Genomic DNA, 14,956 nt, shown 5'->3' with positions numbered 1-14,956 from the left:
ACACAGCAGACATGTGGCAGAACCAGAATTAGAACCCATGTCTTTCTGATTTACAGGCCCACGCTATATCCATTACACCATGTACTTCCTATTAGCATCTTCCTCTCCTTCTCTCCTTCTCGTTTAGCCCAACAAACCCCTTCTTCATTTTGAAGCAGCTTCTCGCTTTACCCAGATCACTGCACCAACACACTGTAAGAGGACGATAACCACTGAAAACGGAAAACACAGGTAAGGTTTTAAAAATAATGTATTAGGTGTTCTCTTTTGCATTCAGTGGATACCCCAGTATAAATATTTAGGTGACACTCCGTCTTTTTTCTGCTGTTCTGTTCTTCAAGGGTGGCCCTTACGGTTCCTGTTCTAAATTGTAAACTCCTTGTGGGTGGGAGTGTCTCTTTCTGTGGCTCTCCACATGTTTAGGGGCAAGTCCAGGGTGAACCACTCAGTGAATATGTATGATGGTGCTCTTCAGTAGGAACACGGCGGGAGTAAGAAGGAGAAACGGACCTGAGAACATGAGGGGACGTCACTAAGAAAAAAGACTAGTGGAAATAACTGCAATTGATATTGAAAGACAAAGCTAACAGACATCGTGTTCAATCTAAGACTGTGGCCCCAGCAGGGATCCTTAAGTCTGAGGGAATATCATCATCATCATCAATCATATTTATTGAGCGCTTACTATGTGCAGAGCACTGTACTAAGCGCTTGGGAAGTACAAATTGGCAACATATAGAGACAGTCCCTACCCAACAGTGGGCTCACAGTCTAAAAGGGGGAGACAGAGAACAAAACCAAACATACTAACAAAATTAAATAGAATAGATAGGTACAAGTAAAATAAATAAATAGATAAATAGAGTAATAAATATGTACAAACATATATACATATATACAGGTGCTGTGGGGAAGGGAAGGAGGTAAGATGGGGGGGATGGAGAGGGGGACGAGGGGGAGAGGAAGGAAGGGGCTCAGTCTGGGAAGGCCTCCTGGAGGAGGTGAGCTCTCAGTAGGGCCTTGAAGGGAATAGTCAGGTGCCTTCCAGTTTTGGTAGTATCTCTGGCAGCTTGGAAAAATCTTAACTTACAAGATTTCCCCCTGCATCCTTGAAAGTGGGCTGTACTCAGGCCCAGCCTTGCCTGAGCCTGCACCCAATATAAACGCACAAGTGCCATCCTCCACCCACTGGAGGATAGAACTGAGTTAGCCAGAACTTCTAGACTGTGAGCCCGTTATTGGGTAGGGACCGTCTCTATATGTTGCCGACTTGTGCATCCCAAGCGTTTAGTACAGTGCTCTGCACACAGCAAGCGCTCAATAAATACGATTGAATTAATCTCTTCTAAGATTCAAATATTTTAATGTCTGTGCTTTTGCGTGAGAAATCTGTCATTTAAACCTGAGAAGCTCCCCTATAGTGGAAAAAAGAAAAGAAAGAATGGGACAGGTGAAATCCAGCTATGGCAATGGAAATTTACCAGTTCCAGCTGATCATCCTTAACTGGAATATATTTCTCAGATCTCTGCATCAAGCCACGAAGTTCAGGGGAAGGAAATATTTGTTTCCTCTTCTCTAACCCTAACAACAGCTTTTCTGCTACCCGCTAACCCTGACACTGCTTCCCTCTTCACCCCCAGTGTAGCTCTAAGTGGCCAGAAGTAGACTAGAAATGGAAGTGGGGAACCAAAGCCTCTCACCTCAGGCAACTTGTGAGCCTTAATATATGTATGCTTCATGGTAATTGGTAAGAGCTATGTGTCGTGCACGGAACTAATTTATTCAATCAGAGGAGGGTTTTGAATTTAAATTCCCCTCCTTTTCTCTCCTCATTAGAAATGGACGACGGCTGGTTGGCGTCTATATATTGTTAAGGAGGGACACCGCTTTTCAATTTGAGTAAGGGGCAAACTCGGGTAGGGCACTAAGGTGATCCCCACTCCCCTCATTGGGTCTGCACAAAACATTGCCTGGAAAAAGAACACAACTCGTGGCCCCGGGCTTGGGAGTCAAAGGATGTGTGTTTTAATCAATCAATCATATTTATTGAGCGCTTACTATGTGCAGAGCACTGTACTAAGTGCTTGGGAAGTACAAGATGGCAACATATAGAGACAATCCCTACCCAACAGTGGGCTCACAGTCTGAGGGGGAGACAGAGAAGAAAACCAAACATACTAACAGAATAAAATAAATAGAATAGATATGTACAAGTAAAATAAATAGAGTAATAAATATGTACAGGCATATATACAGGTGCTGTTAATCCCAAATCCACCACTTGTCTGCTGTGTGACTTTGGGCAAGCCACTTAACTTCTCTGTGCCTCACTTCCCTCATCTGTAAAATGGGGATGAAGACTGTGAGCCCCACGTGGGACAACCTGATTACCTTCTATCTACACCAGTGCTTGGCACATAGTAAGTGCTTAACAAATACCATTATTATTATTGGGGGGGTGTCTAACAAAGCACCCACTGGATACTGTAATGAGCCTCAACTGGGGCCCAGAGTCCACTGGAGTTAAGAGGAGGGTTTCCGAAGCTCGGGGGGCCTGTCCCAGAAATGGGGGAGTCTCTGACTCAGCCCTGGAATTTGGCAAAGGGAAGAGATGCCTCCGGCTCTTGTTCATAATCCCCAGGGGGCCAAAGGACAGGAGAGAGTGAGGTTCATCCCTGAGGCCCAGTTAATAATAATAATAATAATGGCATTTGTTAAGCGCTTACTGTGTGCCGAGCACCGTTCTAAGCGGTGGAGTAGATGCGAGGTAATCAGGTTGTCATTCATTCATTCAATCGTATTTATTGAGCGCTTACTGTGTGCAGAGCACTGTACTAAGCGCTTGGGAAGTCCCAGTCGGCAACATATAGAGACGGTCCCTACCCAACAACGGGCTCACGCTCTAGAATGGGGAGACGGACAACAATCAATCAATCAATCGTATTTATTGAGCGCTTACTGTGTGCAGAGCACTGTACTAAGCGCTTGGGAAGTACAGGTTGGCAACATATAGAGACAGTCCCTACCCAACAGTGGGCTCACAGTCTAAACCAAAACATGTAGACAGGTGTCAAAACCGTCAGAATAAATAGAATTATAGCTATGTGCACGTCATTAATAAAATAGAGTAGGAAATATGTACAACTAAAACAGAGTAATAAATATGTACAGATATAAATATACATATTTGTAAATATACAAATAATAATAATGATGATGATGGCATTTACTAAGTGCTTACTATGTGCAAAGCACTGTTCTAAGCGCTGGGGAGGATACAAGGTGATCAGGTTGTCCCACGTGGGGCTCACAGTCTTCATCCCCATTTTCCAGATGAGGTAACGGAGGCACAGAGAAGTTGAGTGACTTGCCCAAAGTCACACAGCTGACAATTGGCAGCATGGGGATTTGAACCCATGACCTCTGACTCCAAAGCCCGTGCTCTTTTCCACTGAGCCACGCTGCTTTTTTTTTCTCTCTCTCTCTCACATATATATATATATATATATATATATAGTCCCACAGTCCTAAATCCCCATTTTACAAATGAGGTACTGAGGTACTGTGCATTTAGCTTTAATTCTGTTTGTTCTGAAGACTTATCTGTCCACATGTTTTGTTTTGTTGTCTGTCTCCCCCCTCTAGACTGTGAGCCCGTTGTTGGGTAGGGACCGTCTCTATATGTTGCCAACTTGTCCTTCCCAAGCGCTTAGTACAGTGCTGTGCACGCCATAAGCGCTCAATAAATACGATTGAATGAATTCCCAAGCGCTTAGTACGGTACTGTGCACGCCGTAAGCGCTCAATACGATTGAATGAATTCCCAAGCGCTTAGTACAGTTCTGTGCACGCAGTAAGCGCTCAATAAATACGATTGAATGAATTCCCAAGCGCTTAGTACAGGGCTGTGCACGCCGTAAGCGCTCACTAAATACGATTGAATGAACTCCCAAACGCTTAGTACAGTGCTGTGCCCACCGTAAGCGCTCAATACAATTGAATGAATTCCCAAGCGCTTAGTACAGTGCTGTGCACGCCATAACTGCTCAATAAATACGACTGAATGAATTCCCAAGCGCTTAGTGCAATACTATGCATGCCGTAAGCGCTCAATACGATTGAATGAATTCCCAAGCACTTAGTACGGTGCTGTGCACGCCGTAAGCGCTCAATAAACACGATTGAATGAATTCCCAAGCGCTTAACACGCCGTAAGCACTCAATACAACTGGATGAATTCCCAAGCGCTTAGTACAATGCTGTGCACGCCGTAAGCGCTCAATACGATTGAATGAATTCCCAAGCGCTTAGTACAGTGCTATGCACGCCGTAAGCGCTCAATAAATACGATTGAATGAATTCCCAAGCGCTTAGGACGGTGCTGTGCTCGCCGTAATTGCTCAATAAATACGATTGAATGAATGAGAAGCCAGGCGACTTGCCCTCAGCCACACAGCTGATCGGTGGCGGACTCGGGATTAGAACCCACGCCCCCTGACTCCCAAACCCGTGCTTTTCCCCCTAAGCCCCCCATCTTACCTCCTTCCCTTCCCCACAGCACCTGTATATATGTTTGTACATATTTATTACTCTATTTTTATTTATTTATTGACCTTACTTGCACCTATCTATTCTATCTATTTGATTTTGTTAGTATGTTTAGTTTTGTTCTCTGTCTCCCTCTTCTAGATTGTGAGCCCGCTGTTGGGTAGGGACTGTCTCTATCTGTTGCCGACTTGGACTTCCCAAGCGCTTAGTACAGTGCTCTACACACAGTAAGCGCTCAATAAATACCATTGATTGATTGATTGATTAGGCCGCGCTGCTTCCCAATCAGTTGAATGGAGAACGCCCTTCCGACTCCCGCACGGCCCGCACCTGGCGAGGGATGGGGCGGCCTTCCTCGCCATCCCGGGCCATCCCGTGCCAACCCGTGCCATCCCTTCCCATGGCTCAGGACACCCCCGGGACCTGCTGTCCTCAGAAGTCGTACAACAACCGTGACCCCGGGCCTGCGGTAAGTCGGAAATGGGGGGGACAGCCCGAAAACCGCAGGAGAGAAACATGCGCGGCCCCCCGCTGCCCCCACCTCTCCCCAAAATCTCACCCACGAGGGAATCAATCAATTGTATTTATTGAGCGCTTATTGTGTGTGGACTAAGCGCTTGGGAAGTCCAAGTCGGCAACATATAGAGACGGCCCCTACCCAACCGTGGGCTCACAGTCTAAAAGGGGGAGACGGACAACAAAACAAAACGTGGAGACAGGTGTCAAAACCGTCAGAATAAATAGAATTATAGCTATGTGCACGTCATTAATAAAATAGAGTAGGAAATATGTATAAGTAAAATAGGGTAACATATGTACAAATATAAATATTTATAAACCCGATCACCTCTGTCCCTTCAAGACCCTACTGAGAGCTCACCTACTCCAGGAGGCCTTCCCAGACTGAGCCCCTTCCTTCCTCTCCCCCTCGTCCCCCTTTCAATCCCCCCCATCTTACCTCCTTCCCTTCCCCACAGCACCTGTATATATGTTTGTATATATTTATTACTCTATTTATTTTACTAGTACATATCTATTCTATTTATTTTATTTTGTTAGTATTTTTGGTTTTGTTCTCTGTCTCCCCCTTTTAGACTGTGAGCCCACTGTTGGGTAGGGACTGTATTTGCTGCCGACTTGTACTTCCCAAGCGCTTAGTACAGTGCTCTGCAAACAGTAAGTGCTCAGTACGATTGATGATGATGATATATTTGTAAATATACAAATAATAATAATGATGGCATTTATTAAGTGCTTACTATGTGCAAAGCACCGTTCTAAGCGCTGGGGAGGATACAAGGTGATCAGGTTGTCCCACGTGGGGCTCACAGTCTTCATCCCCATTTTCCAGATGAGGTAATTGAGGCACAGAGAAGTTGAATGACTTGCCCAAAGTCACACAGCTGACAATTGGCAGAGCAGGGATTTGAACCCATGACCTCTGACTCCAAAGCCCGTGCTCTTTTCTGCTGAGCCACGCTGCTTTTTTCTCTTCTCTCTCTCTCTCTCCTATATATATATATATATATATACACACACACATATATATATAGTCCCACAGTCCTAAATCTCCATTTTGCAAATGAGGTACTGAGGTACTGTGCATTTAGCTTTAATTCTATTTGTTCTGACGACTTATCTGTCCACATGTTTTGTTTTGTTCTGTGTCTCCCCCTTCTAGACTGTGGGCCCGTTGTTGGGTAGGGACCGCCTCTAGATGTTGCCAACTTGTCCTTCCCAAGCGCTTAGTACAGTGCTGTGCACGCCGTAAACGCTCAATAAATACGATTGAATGAATTCCCAAGCGCTTAGTGCAGTTCTGTGCACGCCGTTAAGCGCTCACTACGATTGAATGAATTCCCAAGCGCTTAATATAGTGCTGTGCACGCCGTAAGCGCTCAATAAATACGATTGAATGAATTCCCAAGCGCTTAGTACAGTGCTTTGCACGCCGTAAGCGCTCAATAAATACGATTGAATGAATTCCCAAGCGCTTAGTACGGTGCTGTGTACCCCGTAAGCGCTCAATACGACTGAAGGAATTCCCAAGCTCTTAGTACAGTGCTGTGCACGCCGTAAGCGCTCACTAAATACAACTGAATGAATTCCCAAGCGCTTAGTACAGTGCTGTGCACGCCGTAAGCGCTCAATAAATACGACTGATTGAATTCCCAAGCACTTATTACAGTGCTGTGCACGCCGTAAGCGCTCAATACGACTGAATGAATTCCCAAGCTTTTAGTACAGTACTGTGCACGCCGTAAGCGCTCATTAAATACGATTGAATGAATTCCCAAGCCCTTATTACAGTGCTGTGCACGCCGTAAGCGCTCAATACGATTGAATGAATTCCCAAGCGCTTAGTACAGTGCTGTACACGCCGTAATTGCTCAATAAATACGATTGAATGAATGAGAAGCCAGGTGACTTGCCCTCAATCACACAGCTGATCGGTGTCGGACTCGGGATTAGAACCCACGCCCCCTGACTCCCTAACACGTGCTTTTCCCACTAAGTCGCGCAGCTTCCCAATCAGTTGAAGGGAGAACGCCCTTCCAACTCCCGCACGGCCCGCACCTGGCCAGGGAGGGGGCGGCCTTCCTCGCCATCCCGGGCCATCCCGTGCCAACCCGTGCCATCCCTGCCCATGGCTCAGGACGCCCCCGGGACCTGCTGCCCTCAGAAGTCGTACAACAACCGGGACCCCGGGCCTGCGGTAAGTCGGAAATGGGGGGGACAGCCCGAAAACCGCAGGAGAGAAACATGTGTGGGCCCCCCACTGCTCCCACCTCTCCCCAAAATCTCACCCACGAGGGAATCAATCGTATTTATTGAGCGCTTACGGTGTGCAGAGCACTGGACTAAGCGCTTGGGAAGTCCAAGTTGGCAACATATAGAGACGGTCCCTACCCAGCAGTGGGCTCACAGTCTAAAAGGGGGAGACAGAGAACAAAACCAAACGTATTAATAAAATAGAATAGAATAATGTACAAGTAAAATAAATAGAGTAATAAATATGTACAAACATATATACAGGTGCTGTATGTGTGGGGGCCTCCAGGCCAAAGTGCTAATAGCTCCATTAGCCGTCACCCCCTCCTCCTCAATCAAGATTCCAATCGTTAAAAATAATAATGGAATGTCTTAAGCGCTTACTATGTGTGAAACACTCTTGTGCTAATAGCTCCATTAGCCGTCACCCCCTCCTCCTCAATCAAGATTCCAATCGTTAAAAATAATAATGGAATGTCTTAAGCGCTTACTATGTGTGAAACACTCTTGTGCTACTAGCTCCATTAGCCGTCGCCCCCTCCCCCCCAATCAAGACTCCAATGGTTAAAAATAATAATGGAATGTATTAAGTGCTTACTATGTGCGAAACACTCTTGTGCTAATAGCTCCATTAGCCGTCGCCCCCTCCTCCCCAATGAAGACTCACTCAATCAATCGTATTGAGCAATTACTGTGTGCAGAGCACTGTACTAAGCGCTTGGGAAGTACAAGTTGGCAACATACAGAGACTCCAAAGGTTAAAAATAATAATGGAATGTGTTAGGCGCTTACTATGTGCAAAACACTCTTGTGCTGATAGCTCCATTAGCCGTCGCCCCCTCCTCCCCAATGAAGACTCCAATGGTTAAAAGTAATAATGGAATGTGTTAAGGGCTTACTATGTGCGAAACACTCTTCTAAGCGCTGGCACTGAAGCCAGCGGGGACTCGGGACGCAGTTAAACCGGTGGAGGACCCCAAATCCCCCAACACCAGGCAAACGAGGGCGTTAAGGTGGGCCTGCCCGCACCCCGACTATTTTGGGTACCCCCGGGCTCTTTAGAGTCTCTGTGAATTGGGGATTTTCACTACCTCAAGCCTCTGGAAAGCATGAGACTGGTATTCAGAGTACTTGGGTGCAAAAGCCTAGGTTCCCCCCCCACCCCGATATTATGGAAAATTCTAGACTTGCTACTTGTCAATCAATCAATCAATCGTATTGAGCACTTACTGTGTGCAGAGCACTGTACTAAGCGCTTGGGAAGTCCAAGTTGGCAATATAGAGAAACGGTCCCTACCCAACAGTGGGCTCAGTCTAGAAGGGGGAGATAGAGACAGAGAACAAAACATATTAACAGAATAAAATAGAGTAAATATGTACAAGTAAAATAAATAGAGTAATACGTACAAACATATATACATGTGGAGCACTGTACTAAGCGCTTGGGAAGTTCAAATTGGCAACATATTCATTCGTATTGAACGCTTGCTGTGTGCAGAGCACTGTACTAAGCATTTGGGAAGTACAAGTTGGAAACATATTCATTTGTATTTATTGAACACTTGCTGTATCCAGAGCACTGTACTAAGTGCTTGGGAAGTACAAGTTGGCAACATTCATTCATTCATTCAATCGTATTTATTGAGTGCTTGCTGTGTGCGGAGCACTGTACTAAGCGCTTGGGAAGTACAAGTTGGCAACATATTCATTCACTCATTCAATTGTATTTATTGAGTGCTTGCTGTGTGCAGAGCACTGTACTGAGTACTACTACTACTACTACTATTGTTATTATTTGAGTATGGTTGGGCCTTAGCAACCAAGAAATTGTGGACACCAAAGAGCAGTGATGATTACCTTGAGGTTTCAGGCTTCATTCATTCATTCACACGTATTTATTAAGTGCTTACTGTGTGCAGAGCACTGTACTAAGCGCTTGGGAAGTCCAAGTTGGCAACATATAGAGACAGTCCCTACCCAACAGTGGGCTCACAGTCTAGAAGGGGGAGACAGACAACAAAACCAAACTGCACATCAGTATCTGTCAGTAAAATATGCCCCTGGCCTAATTTTCCCTGCAGTGCTTTAACTTTCTGCAATTTGTCTCTAGGCAGATTTCTTTCACCTCAATTTCAAACCCTTCATCATTAGGGCAATTCCCCTATCCTACCCTTCTCCCCAAGCCTGGACTGTGAGCCCACTGTTGGGTAGGGACCGTCTCTATATGTTGCCAACTTGTACTTCCCAAGCGCTTAGTACAGTGCTCTGCACACAGTAAGCACTCAATAAATATGTTATGAATGAATGAAGCCTGAAACCTCAAGGTAATCATCACTGCTCTTTGGTGTCCACAATTTGTTGGTTGCTAAGGCCCAACCATACTCAAATAATAATAATAATATTGGTATTTGTTAAGCGCTTACTATGTGTTAAACACTGTTCTAAGTGCTGGGGAGGATACAGGGTAATCAAGGTTGTCGCACAGCTGGGGAGGTTACAAGGTAATCAGGGTGTGCCACTGGGGGCTTGCAGTCTCAATCTCATCCACCCCACGAGCCCTGATCCATTTCTTCTCCCTCAGTTGCTTTTTTATAATAATTGTGCAGCTTCAACACACTGGCCCTGATCATAGAAAATGTCTAATTTCCTCACAGAGCCACACATCCCCAGATTTAGACACACTCAAGCATTCAGCTTCCTCCTCCCAGTTGAGCCTTTTTGTCGTGGCAGTGGCTCCCACCAGATGTAAACTCCAGTGAGTTGTGAGGAGAGGAATAGCTCCAATCAATTAATCAACCAATCAATCGTATTTATCGAGCGCTTACTGTGTGCAGAGCACTGTACTAAACACTTGGGAGCCACGACTAGCAAAGATGAGGGTTGGGAATGGGGGGCAGGCTGGTGAAGAGGGCAGCCCCACCAATCAGTGGTATTTATAAAGTGCTTACTTGAGCACTGTATTAAGTGCTTGGAGAGTATAATGCAGCAGCAGAGGTAGACGTGATCCCTACCCACAAGGAGTAGCGTACATATATAATCTACCCTGTGGATATTTGGGGATCTATTGTATTGTACAGTAGCTCTCGGAGGGGTTTCTCTGTTGATGAAGTATCTTTTTCTGTGTAGTCTTTATTATAAGGTAAGCTTTTTGAGGGGTGGAAACATGATTGATCTTTGATTTGAAACAGGAAACTTGGGTTCTAGTTCCAGTTCTGACTGTAGCCAACTGGGTAAAGACAATGTGTTGTGTTCCCCCTCTCCCCCGCCACCCACCTACTGGCTGTTGCACTCTGCTCCAGCAGGAACACGACTGGTGGGTTGAGAGGGTAGAAGTAATAGCATTTGAGTGCTTCCCGAGTGCAGAGCACTGTACTAAGCGCTGGGAGGTGGAAATTCAAAATGGTCCCTGAGAGTGTGAATGGTGCCTCGCAGGTCTTCGGTTCTGGAGTCTCGGGATCGAAACTCATTGGCCGTCCCTCCTGGGAGACTCCATAAAATGCTTAGCACAATCAATCAATCAATCAATCGTATTTATTGAGCGCTTACTATGTGCAGAGCACTGTACTAAGCGCTTGGGAAGTACAAATTGGCATCACAAGGGCTCTGCTTACTGATTTAGTTCCATTATTAACATGACTGTGAAATTATTGAGCAGTGGCAGGTGCTTCACGGAGCACAAAACCAAACAAGGTTTTGACCTTCATTCAGGGGTGTATAATCCTGGCCCTCTGCACTTCCATGGGGGAATAAGAAAGATGACAAAATCGGTGAAGCTGTTTGTCAGGAGAAAGGCAGATCTTCCTCAATATCTCCTCAGAAATGTGAAGTCGTTGGCATCGTGGCCTAGTGGCAAGACCATGGGTGTGGGAGTCAGAGGACCTGTGTGCTAATCCTGCCTCCTTTTGCCTGCTGTGTGACCCTGGGCAAGTGACATCTTCTCTGCCTCAGTTTCCTCATCTGTAAAATAGGGACTCAGTGCCTCCCTCCTACTTAAACTGTGAGCCCCATGTGGGGAAGGGACTGGGCCCTACCTGCTTATCTTGTATCTACCCCAGTGGCTGGTATATAGTAAGTGCTTAACAAATGCTATCATTATTATTTTATTAACATTCAGGTCACAATAGAGCAGCGAGGAAGTTGGAATTCCTAAATTGTCTTGTACCTGGCTCACCCTCTCCTCTTTCCCACCCCCTAATGGGTCATGAAGTGGTTTAAATACTTAGACCTCTCACCGGAAAGAGGTGCAGTATCTATACAGTTCCCCAGAGTTATCATCCAGGCTGAGGAGGCAGTTTGTGGGGCTAAGGCAGCAGTAGCAGCAATCCAGGAGTACAGAAAGGATGCTGCATAATATCCCAAGGAAGGAAAGCTTCTCCTGGTCAGAGAGGCGAAGTCCCAGTCTGATTCAAACTGCCCTCTCTCTAATCATCATCATCAATCGTATTCATTGAGCGCTTACTGTGTGCAGAGCACTGTACTAAGTGCTTGGGAAGTACAAATTGGCAACATATAGAGACAGTCCCTAACCTCTAATGGCTTTGTCTGTAACACCTGGTGAAGACGGGAGAAGACATCTGAAGCCAAGCCTACCCTTCTCTGGGAGAAAGCTGATCCTGAATAATTTACGGACTTCTTGTCAGGATTCTCAGCTGAGCATACACACAACACACACACACACACACACACACACACACACACACACACACACACACACACACACACACACACACACAATCCCCACTCTGAGAGCTAGGGGCTCTGAGTTAACTCCTCAGAGCCCTGGTGGGGGGAGGAGGCTCCTCTCTCTGTGAAACAGCAGCTCCTGTTTCTGTGTCTCCGTGGGCAGCAGCGAGAGAGCAAAAGAGAGAGAGGCGAGCAGGAGTGTGTGCAGGAGTGTGAGAGCCAGCCAGGCTGCATCACAGCACTACCCACCTCCTTCCTCCTTCCCGGGATACAGCCAACATACCAAGCCGAACATGGCTCTCATAGTCCAGGTCAAAACCGTCACAGATCTGAGAGGCAAGAATGACCGGATCGCCAAAGTGACTTTCAGAGGTATGGAGCAACACTGAATCTTCTTTCTGGGGGAACTGATTTGATCTGGGGGGAAGCATCCACAATATACAGTGTGAGCTGAGCAAGATTCAAGTGAGGCTCAGGAGGATGAGAAGGGAATTGGTGGAGAAAGGAAAAGTTCTCTCCGTGCCAGACAAGGTCCTAATTGTTTTGGGGCAGCGACTGGCTGTGCTGGTTAAAACACTAGGCTTTCTTGGGCCATTCAGGTTCTCTCTGCCTTTTTCTCTAGGACTCTCTGGGTCCTTTTCTCTGCTTCTGTCTTTCTTTGGCCCTGCCTCTTCATTTGTCTCTTCCTGTGGGTTTCTGCATTTGCTAATTCTTGGTTCAGATAAGTATTCATCTTGGTTGCTGCTGGTTTTGGAGATGTAAGGGTGAGTGTGTGTCCCCAGGGGTCTGGATCTTCCCACTGTTTCCCAAGAGTCTTGCCCTGAATAGAATTGAGAGAGGCGACCTGCCCCTCTTCCCCAGAGGCTGATTCAGTCCTAGGACTGGATGTCTGACCTGACCCCAATCTCCCACAGTCCTAAGGAGCACAGGGAAAGCAATGCAGATCTCTCTCGTTGCCTCAGACCCATTCTTTATAAAGGAGATGAGGGATGGAGGCGAACAACAGGATCCACAGTTTGTCTACTGAGAGAAGAGCCAGACCTAGAAGTATGGGTATCATTTTGTCCTGCAAAAATGTCGAGACCTACCTCTACAGTTGCCCCAGGGAGAATAAGGATCTCCCTCTCTACACTGTAAACTCTTTGTGGGCAGGGATCATGTCTACCAACTCTGTTGTACTGTGCACTTCCAATCACTTCGTGCAGTGCCCTGGACACAGTAGGCACTCAATATATATCATTGATTGATTTTAAATGAGGGAAAGAGGGTCAGAAAAGGGAAGTCAAGATGCTAATCTAGCAGTATCCTCTTCAGGAATGGGGGAAAATAGAGGAGGAGCTTCATTCTGAAGCCTAGCTGGGCTACATACTAGATGTTCCCCCCTCATCACTCCTTTCTATAGCACCTTGTATGACTTGATTTAAAAATTAAAAAGTACTTTAAAAAACTCATTCTGCAATAGCAAGCTACCCTCACCCTTGTGACCGTGCCCTGATCCCAGCAAGTTTTGTTTCCATTTTACAGGCAAGAAAACTGAGGCAGAGTTAGGAAAGGCCTTGCTCAAAATTACCCCTAGGATCAGTGCAAAACCCTGGCAGTAGTCCTCCTGCAAGTGCAAGCTAGTTGCTTTTTGCTGCTTCTCCTCCACTTGGCTTGTTTGAATCTGAGCCCCTCCACCCACTGCATCAACCAAATTCCAGTTCCTCTTGGCTCCACCTGCTCAGAGCACTTTCCTTGAGAAGACCTGGGCTGGGAGGGGAGAATGTGTTTGTCTATCTCTTGTATGCAAAGTGAAAATGAAAAACAAAATTGAAGGCAAATGACCAAAATTTCTTCAAGCCCCTGAGTCAGATTGACTCTTGCTGGTCAGTAAAGGGAGCAAATCCAAGGGCAAGGATGATGCAGAGGGAAGGGAAGCTCCTCTTGGAGGAGATATGCCTTCAATATGGCTTTGAAGGTGGGGAGAGTGATTGTCAGATATGAAGAAGGAAGGTGTACCTGGCCAGAGGCACGGTGAGAGCGAAATGTCAGTGGTGAGATAGATAAGATTGAGTCCATCCAACAACCATTAAATATGTACTCATGAGGCTTTTGTCACTATAGGAAGTAAAACAGGCCTGGTGTCTCCCCCCTAGAAGCTTGCATTCTAAAGTATACCAATGGCATGGACATCTAAGCACTGTAAGCACCATTCTTCCTTCCTTGTGGAGAGAGGGAGGACATGGTCTCCATAAATTCCTTCCCTCTCCTTGGCAAGGTCATTCCTAAGGCAGGGGCAATCAATCAATCAATTGTATTGAGTGCTTACTGTGTGCAAAACACTGTACTAAGCGCTTGGGAAGTACAAGTTGGCAACATATAGAGACAGTCCCTACCCAACAGTGGGCTCACAGTCTAAAAGGGGGAGTTGAAGCAATTATCATAGTCCCTGTTCCCAAGGGAGAACCACTCTTCCCCATAAGTAGGGCTCCAGAGAACTGCTGCATGGAAGTATGGGGGAAGTTAGAAATGGTCACATGGTTGAGCCACTGTTGCCTTTTTAGTTGAGCTTTGAAGATAGGGAGAGCAGTGGTCTGCTGGATGTGAAAGGAGAGGGAATTCTAGGAAAGAAGGAGGGTGGAAGCAAGAGGTCAATAGAGAGAGGAATGGTGAATAGACTGGCATTGGAGGAGCCAAGTGTATAGGCTGGATTGTAGTAAGAGAGGAATGAGAAGTTGGAGAGAGAGAGACTCCTCTCTCTCTCAATCTGCCGGACCTATTGGACCTTCTCCAGAAGGAGTTCTCAAAAAGGTCAAAGGCACGGGAGAGTTGCAGCACAGACCAGATCCCTTGCACCCGGCATCCACTCTTCTGGTCTTGTAATGTCATTGGGCAAGAATGACTAGAAAGAGCCACCAGGTAGGTTGCTTAAACCCAAGAGTGTGCTGGGGAATACACAAAGGAATTCATTCA

General features: G+C 46.2%; 1 protein-coding gene across 5 annotated transcripts in view; it reads left to right on the top strand.

Annotated features, from left to right (window-relative positions):
- Nucleotides 1–12,221: 12,221 nt before the first annotated feature.
- OTOF (otoferlin) overlaps nt 12,222–14,956 on the top strand; it is an 84,966-nt gene continuing 82,231 nt past the window's right edge. For all 5 annotated transcript variants that reach the window (XM_038750828.1, XM_038750830.1, XM_038750831.1 and 2 more), the window contains exon 1: nt 12,222–12,376. In XM_038750828.1, the coding sequence (XP_038606756.1) occupies nt 12,298–12,376 (79 nt within the window). In that variant the 5' untranslated portion in view covers nt 12,222–12,297. The remainder of the gene's footprint in view (nt 12,377–14,956) is intronic.

The sequence above is a fragment of the Tachyglossus aculeatus genome, chromosome 9 (genome assembly GCF_015852505.1).
Source record: "Tachyglossus aculeatus isolate mTacAcu1 chromosome 9, mTacAcu1.pri, whole genome shotgun sequence".
Lineage (NCBI taxonomy): Eukaryota > Metazoa > Chordata > Mammalia > Monotremata > Tachyglossidae > Tachyglossus > Tachyglossus aculeatus.
Note: the sequence above shows the minus strand (reverse complement) of the source record. Positions and strands in the feature narration are given on the sequence as shown.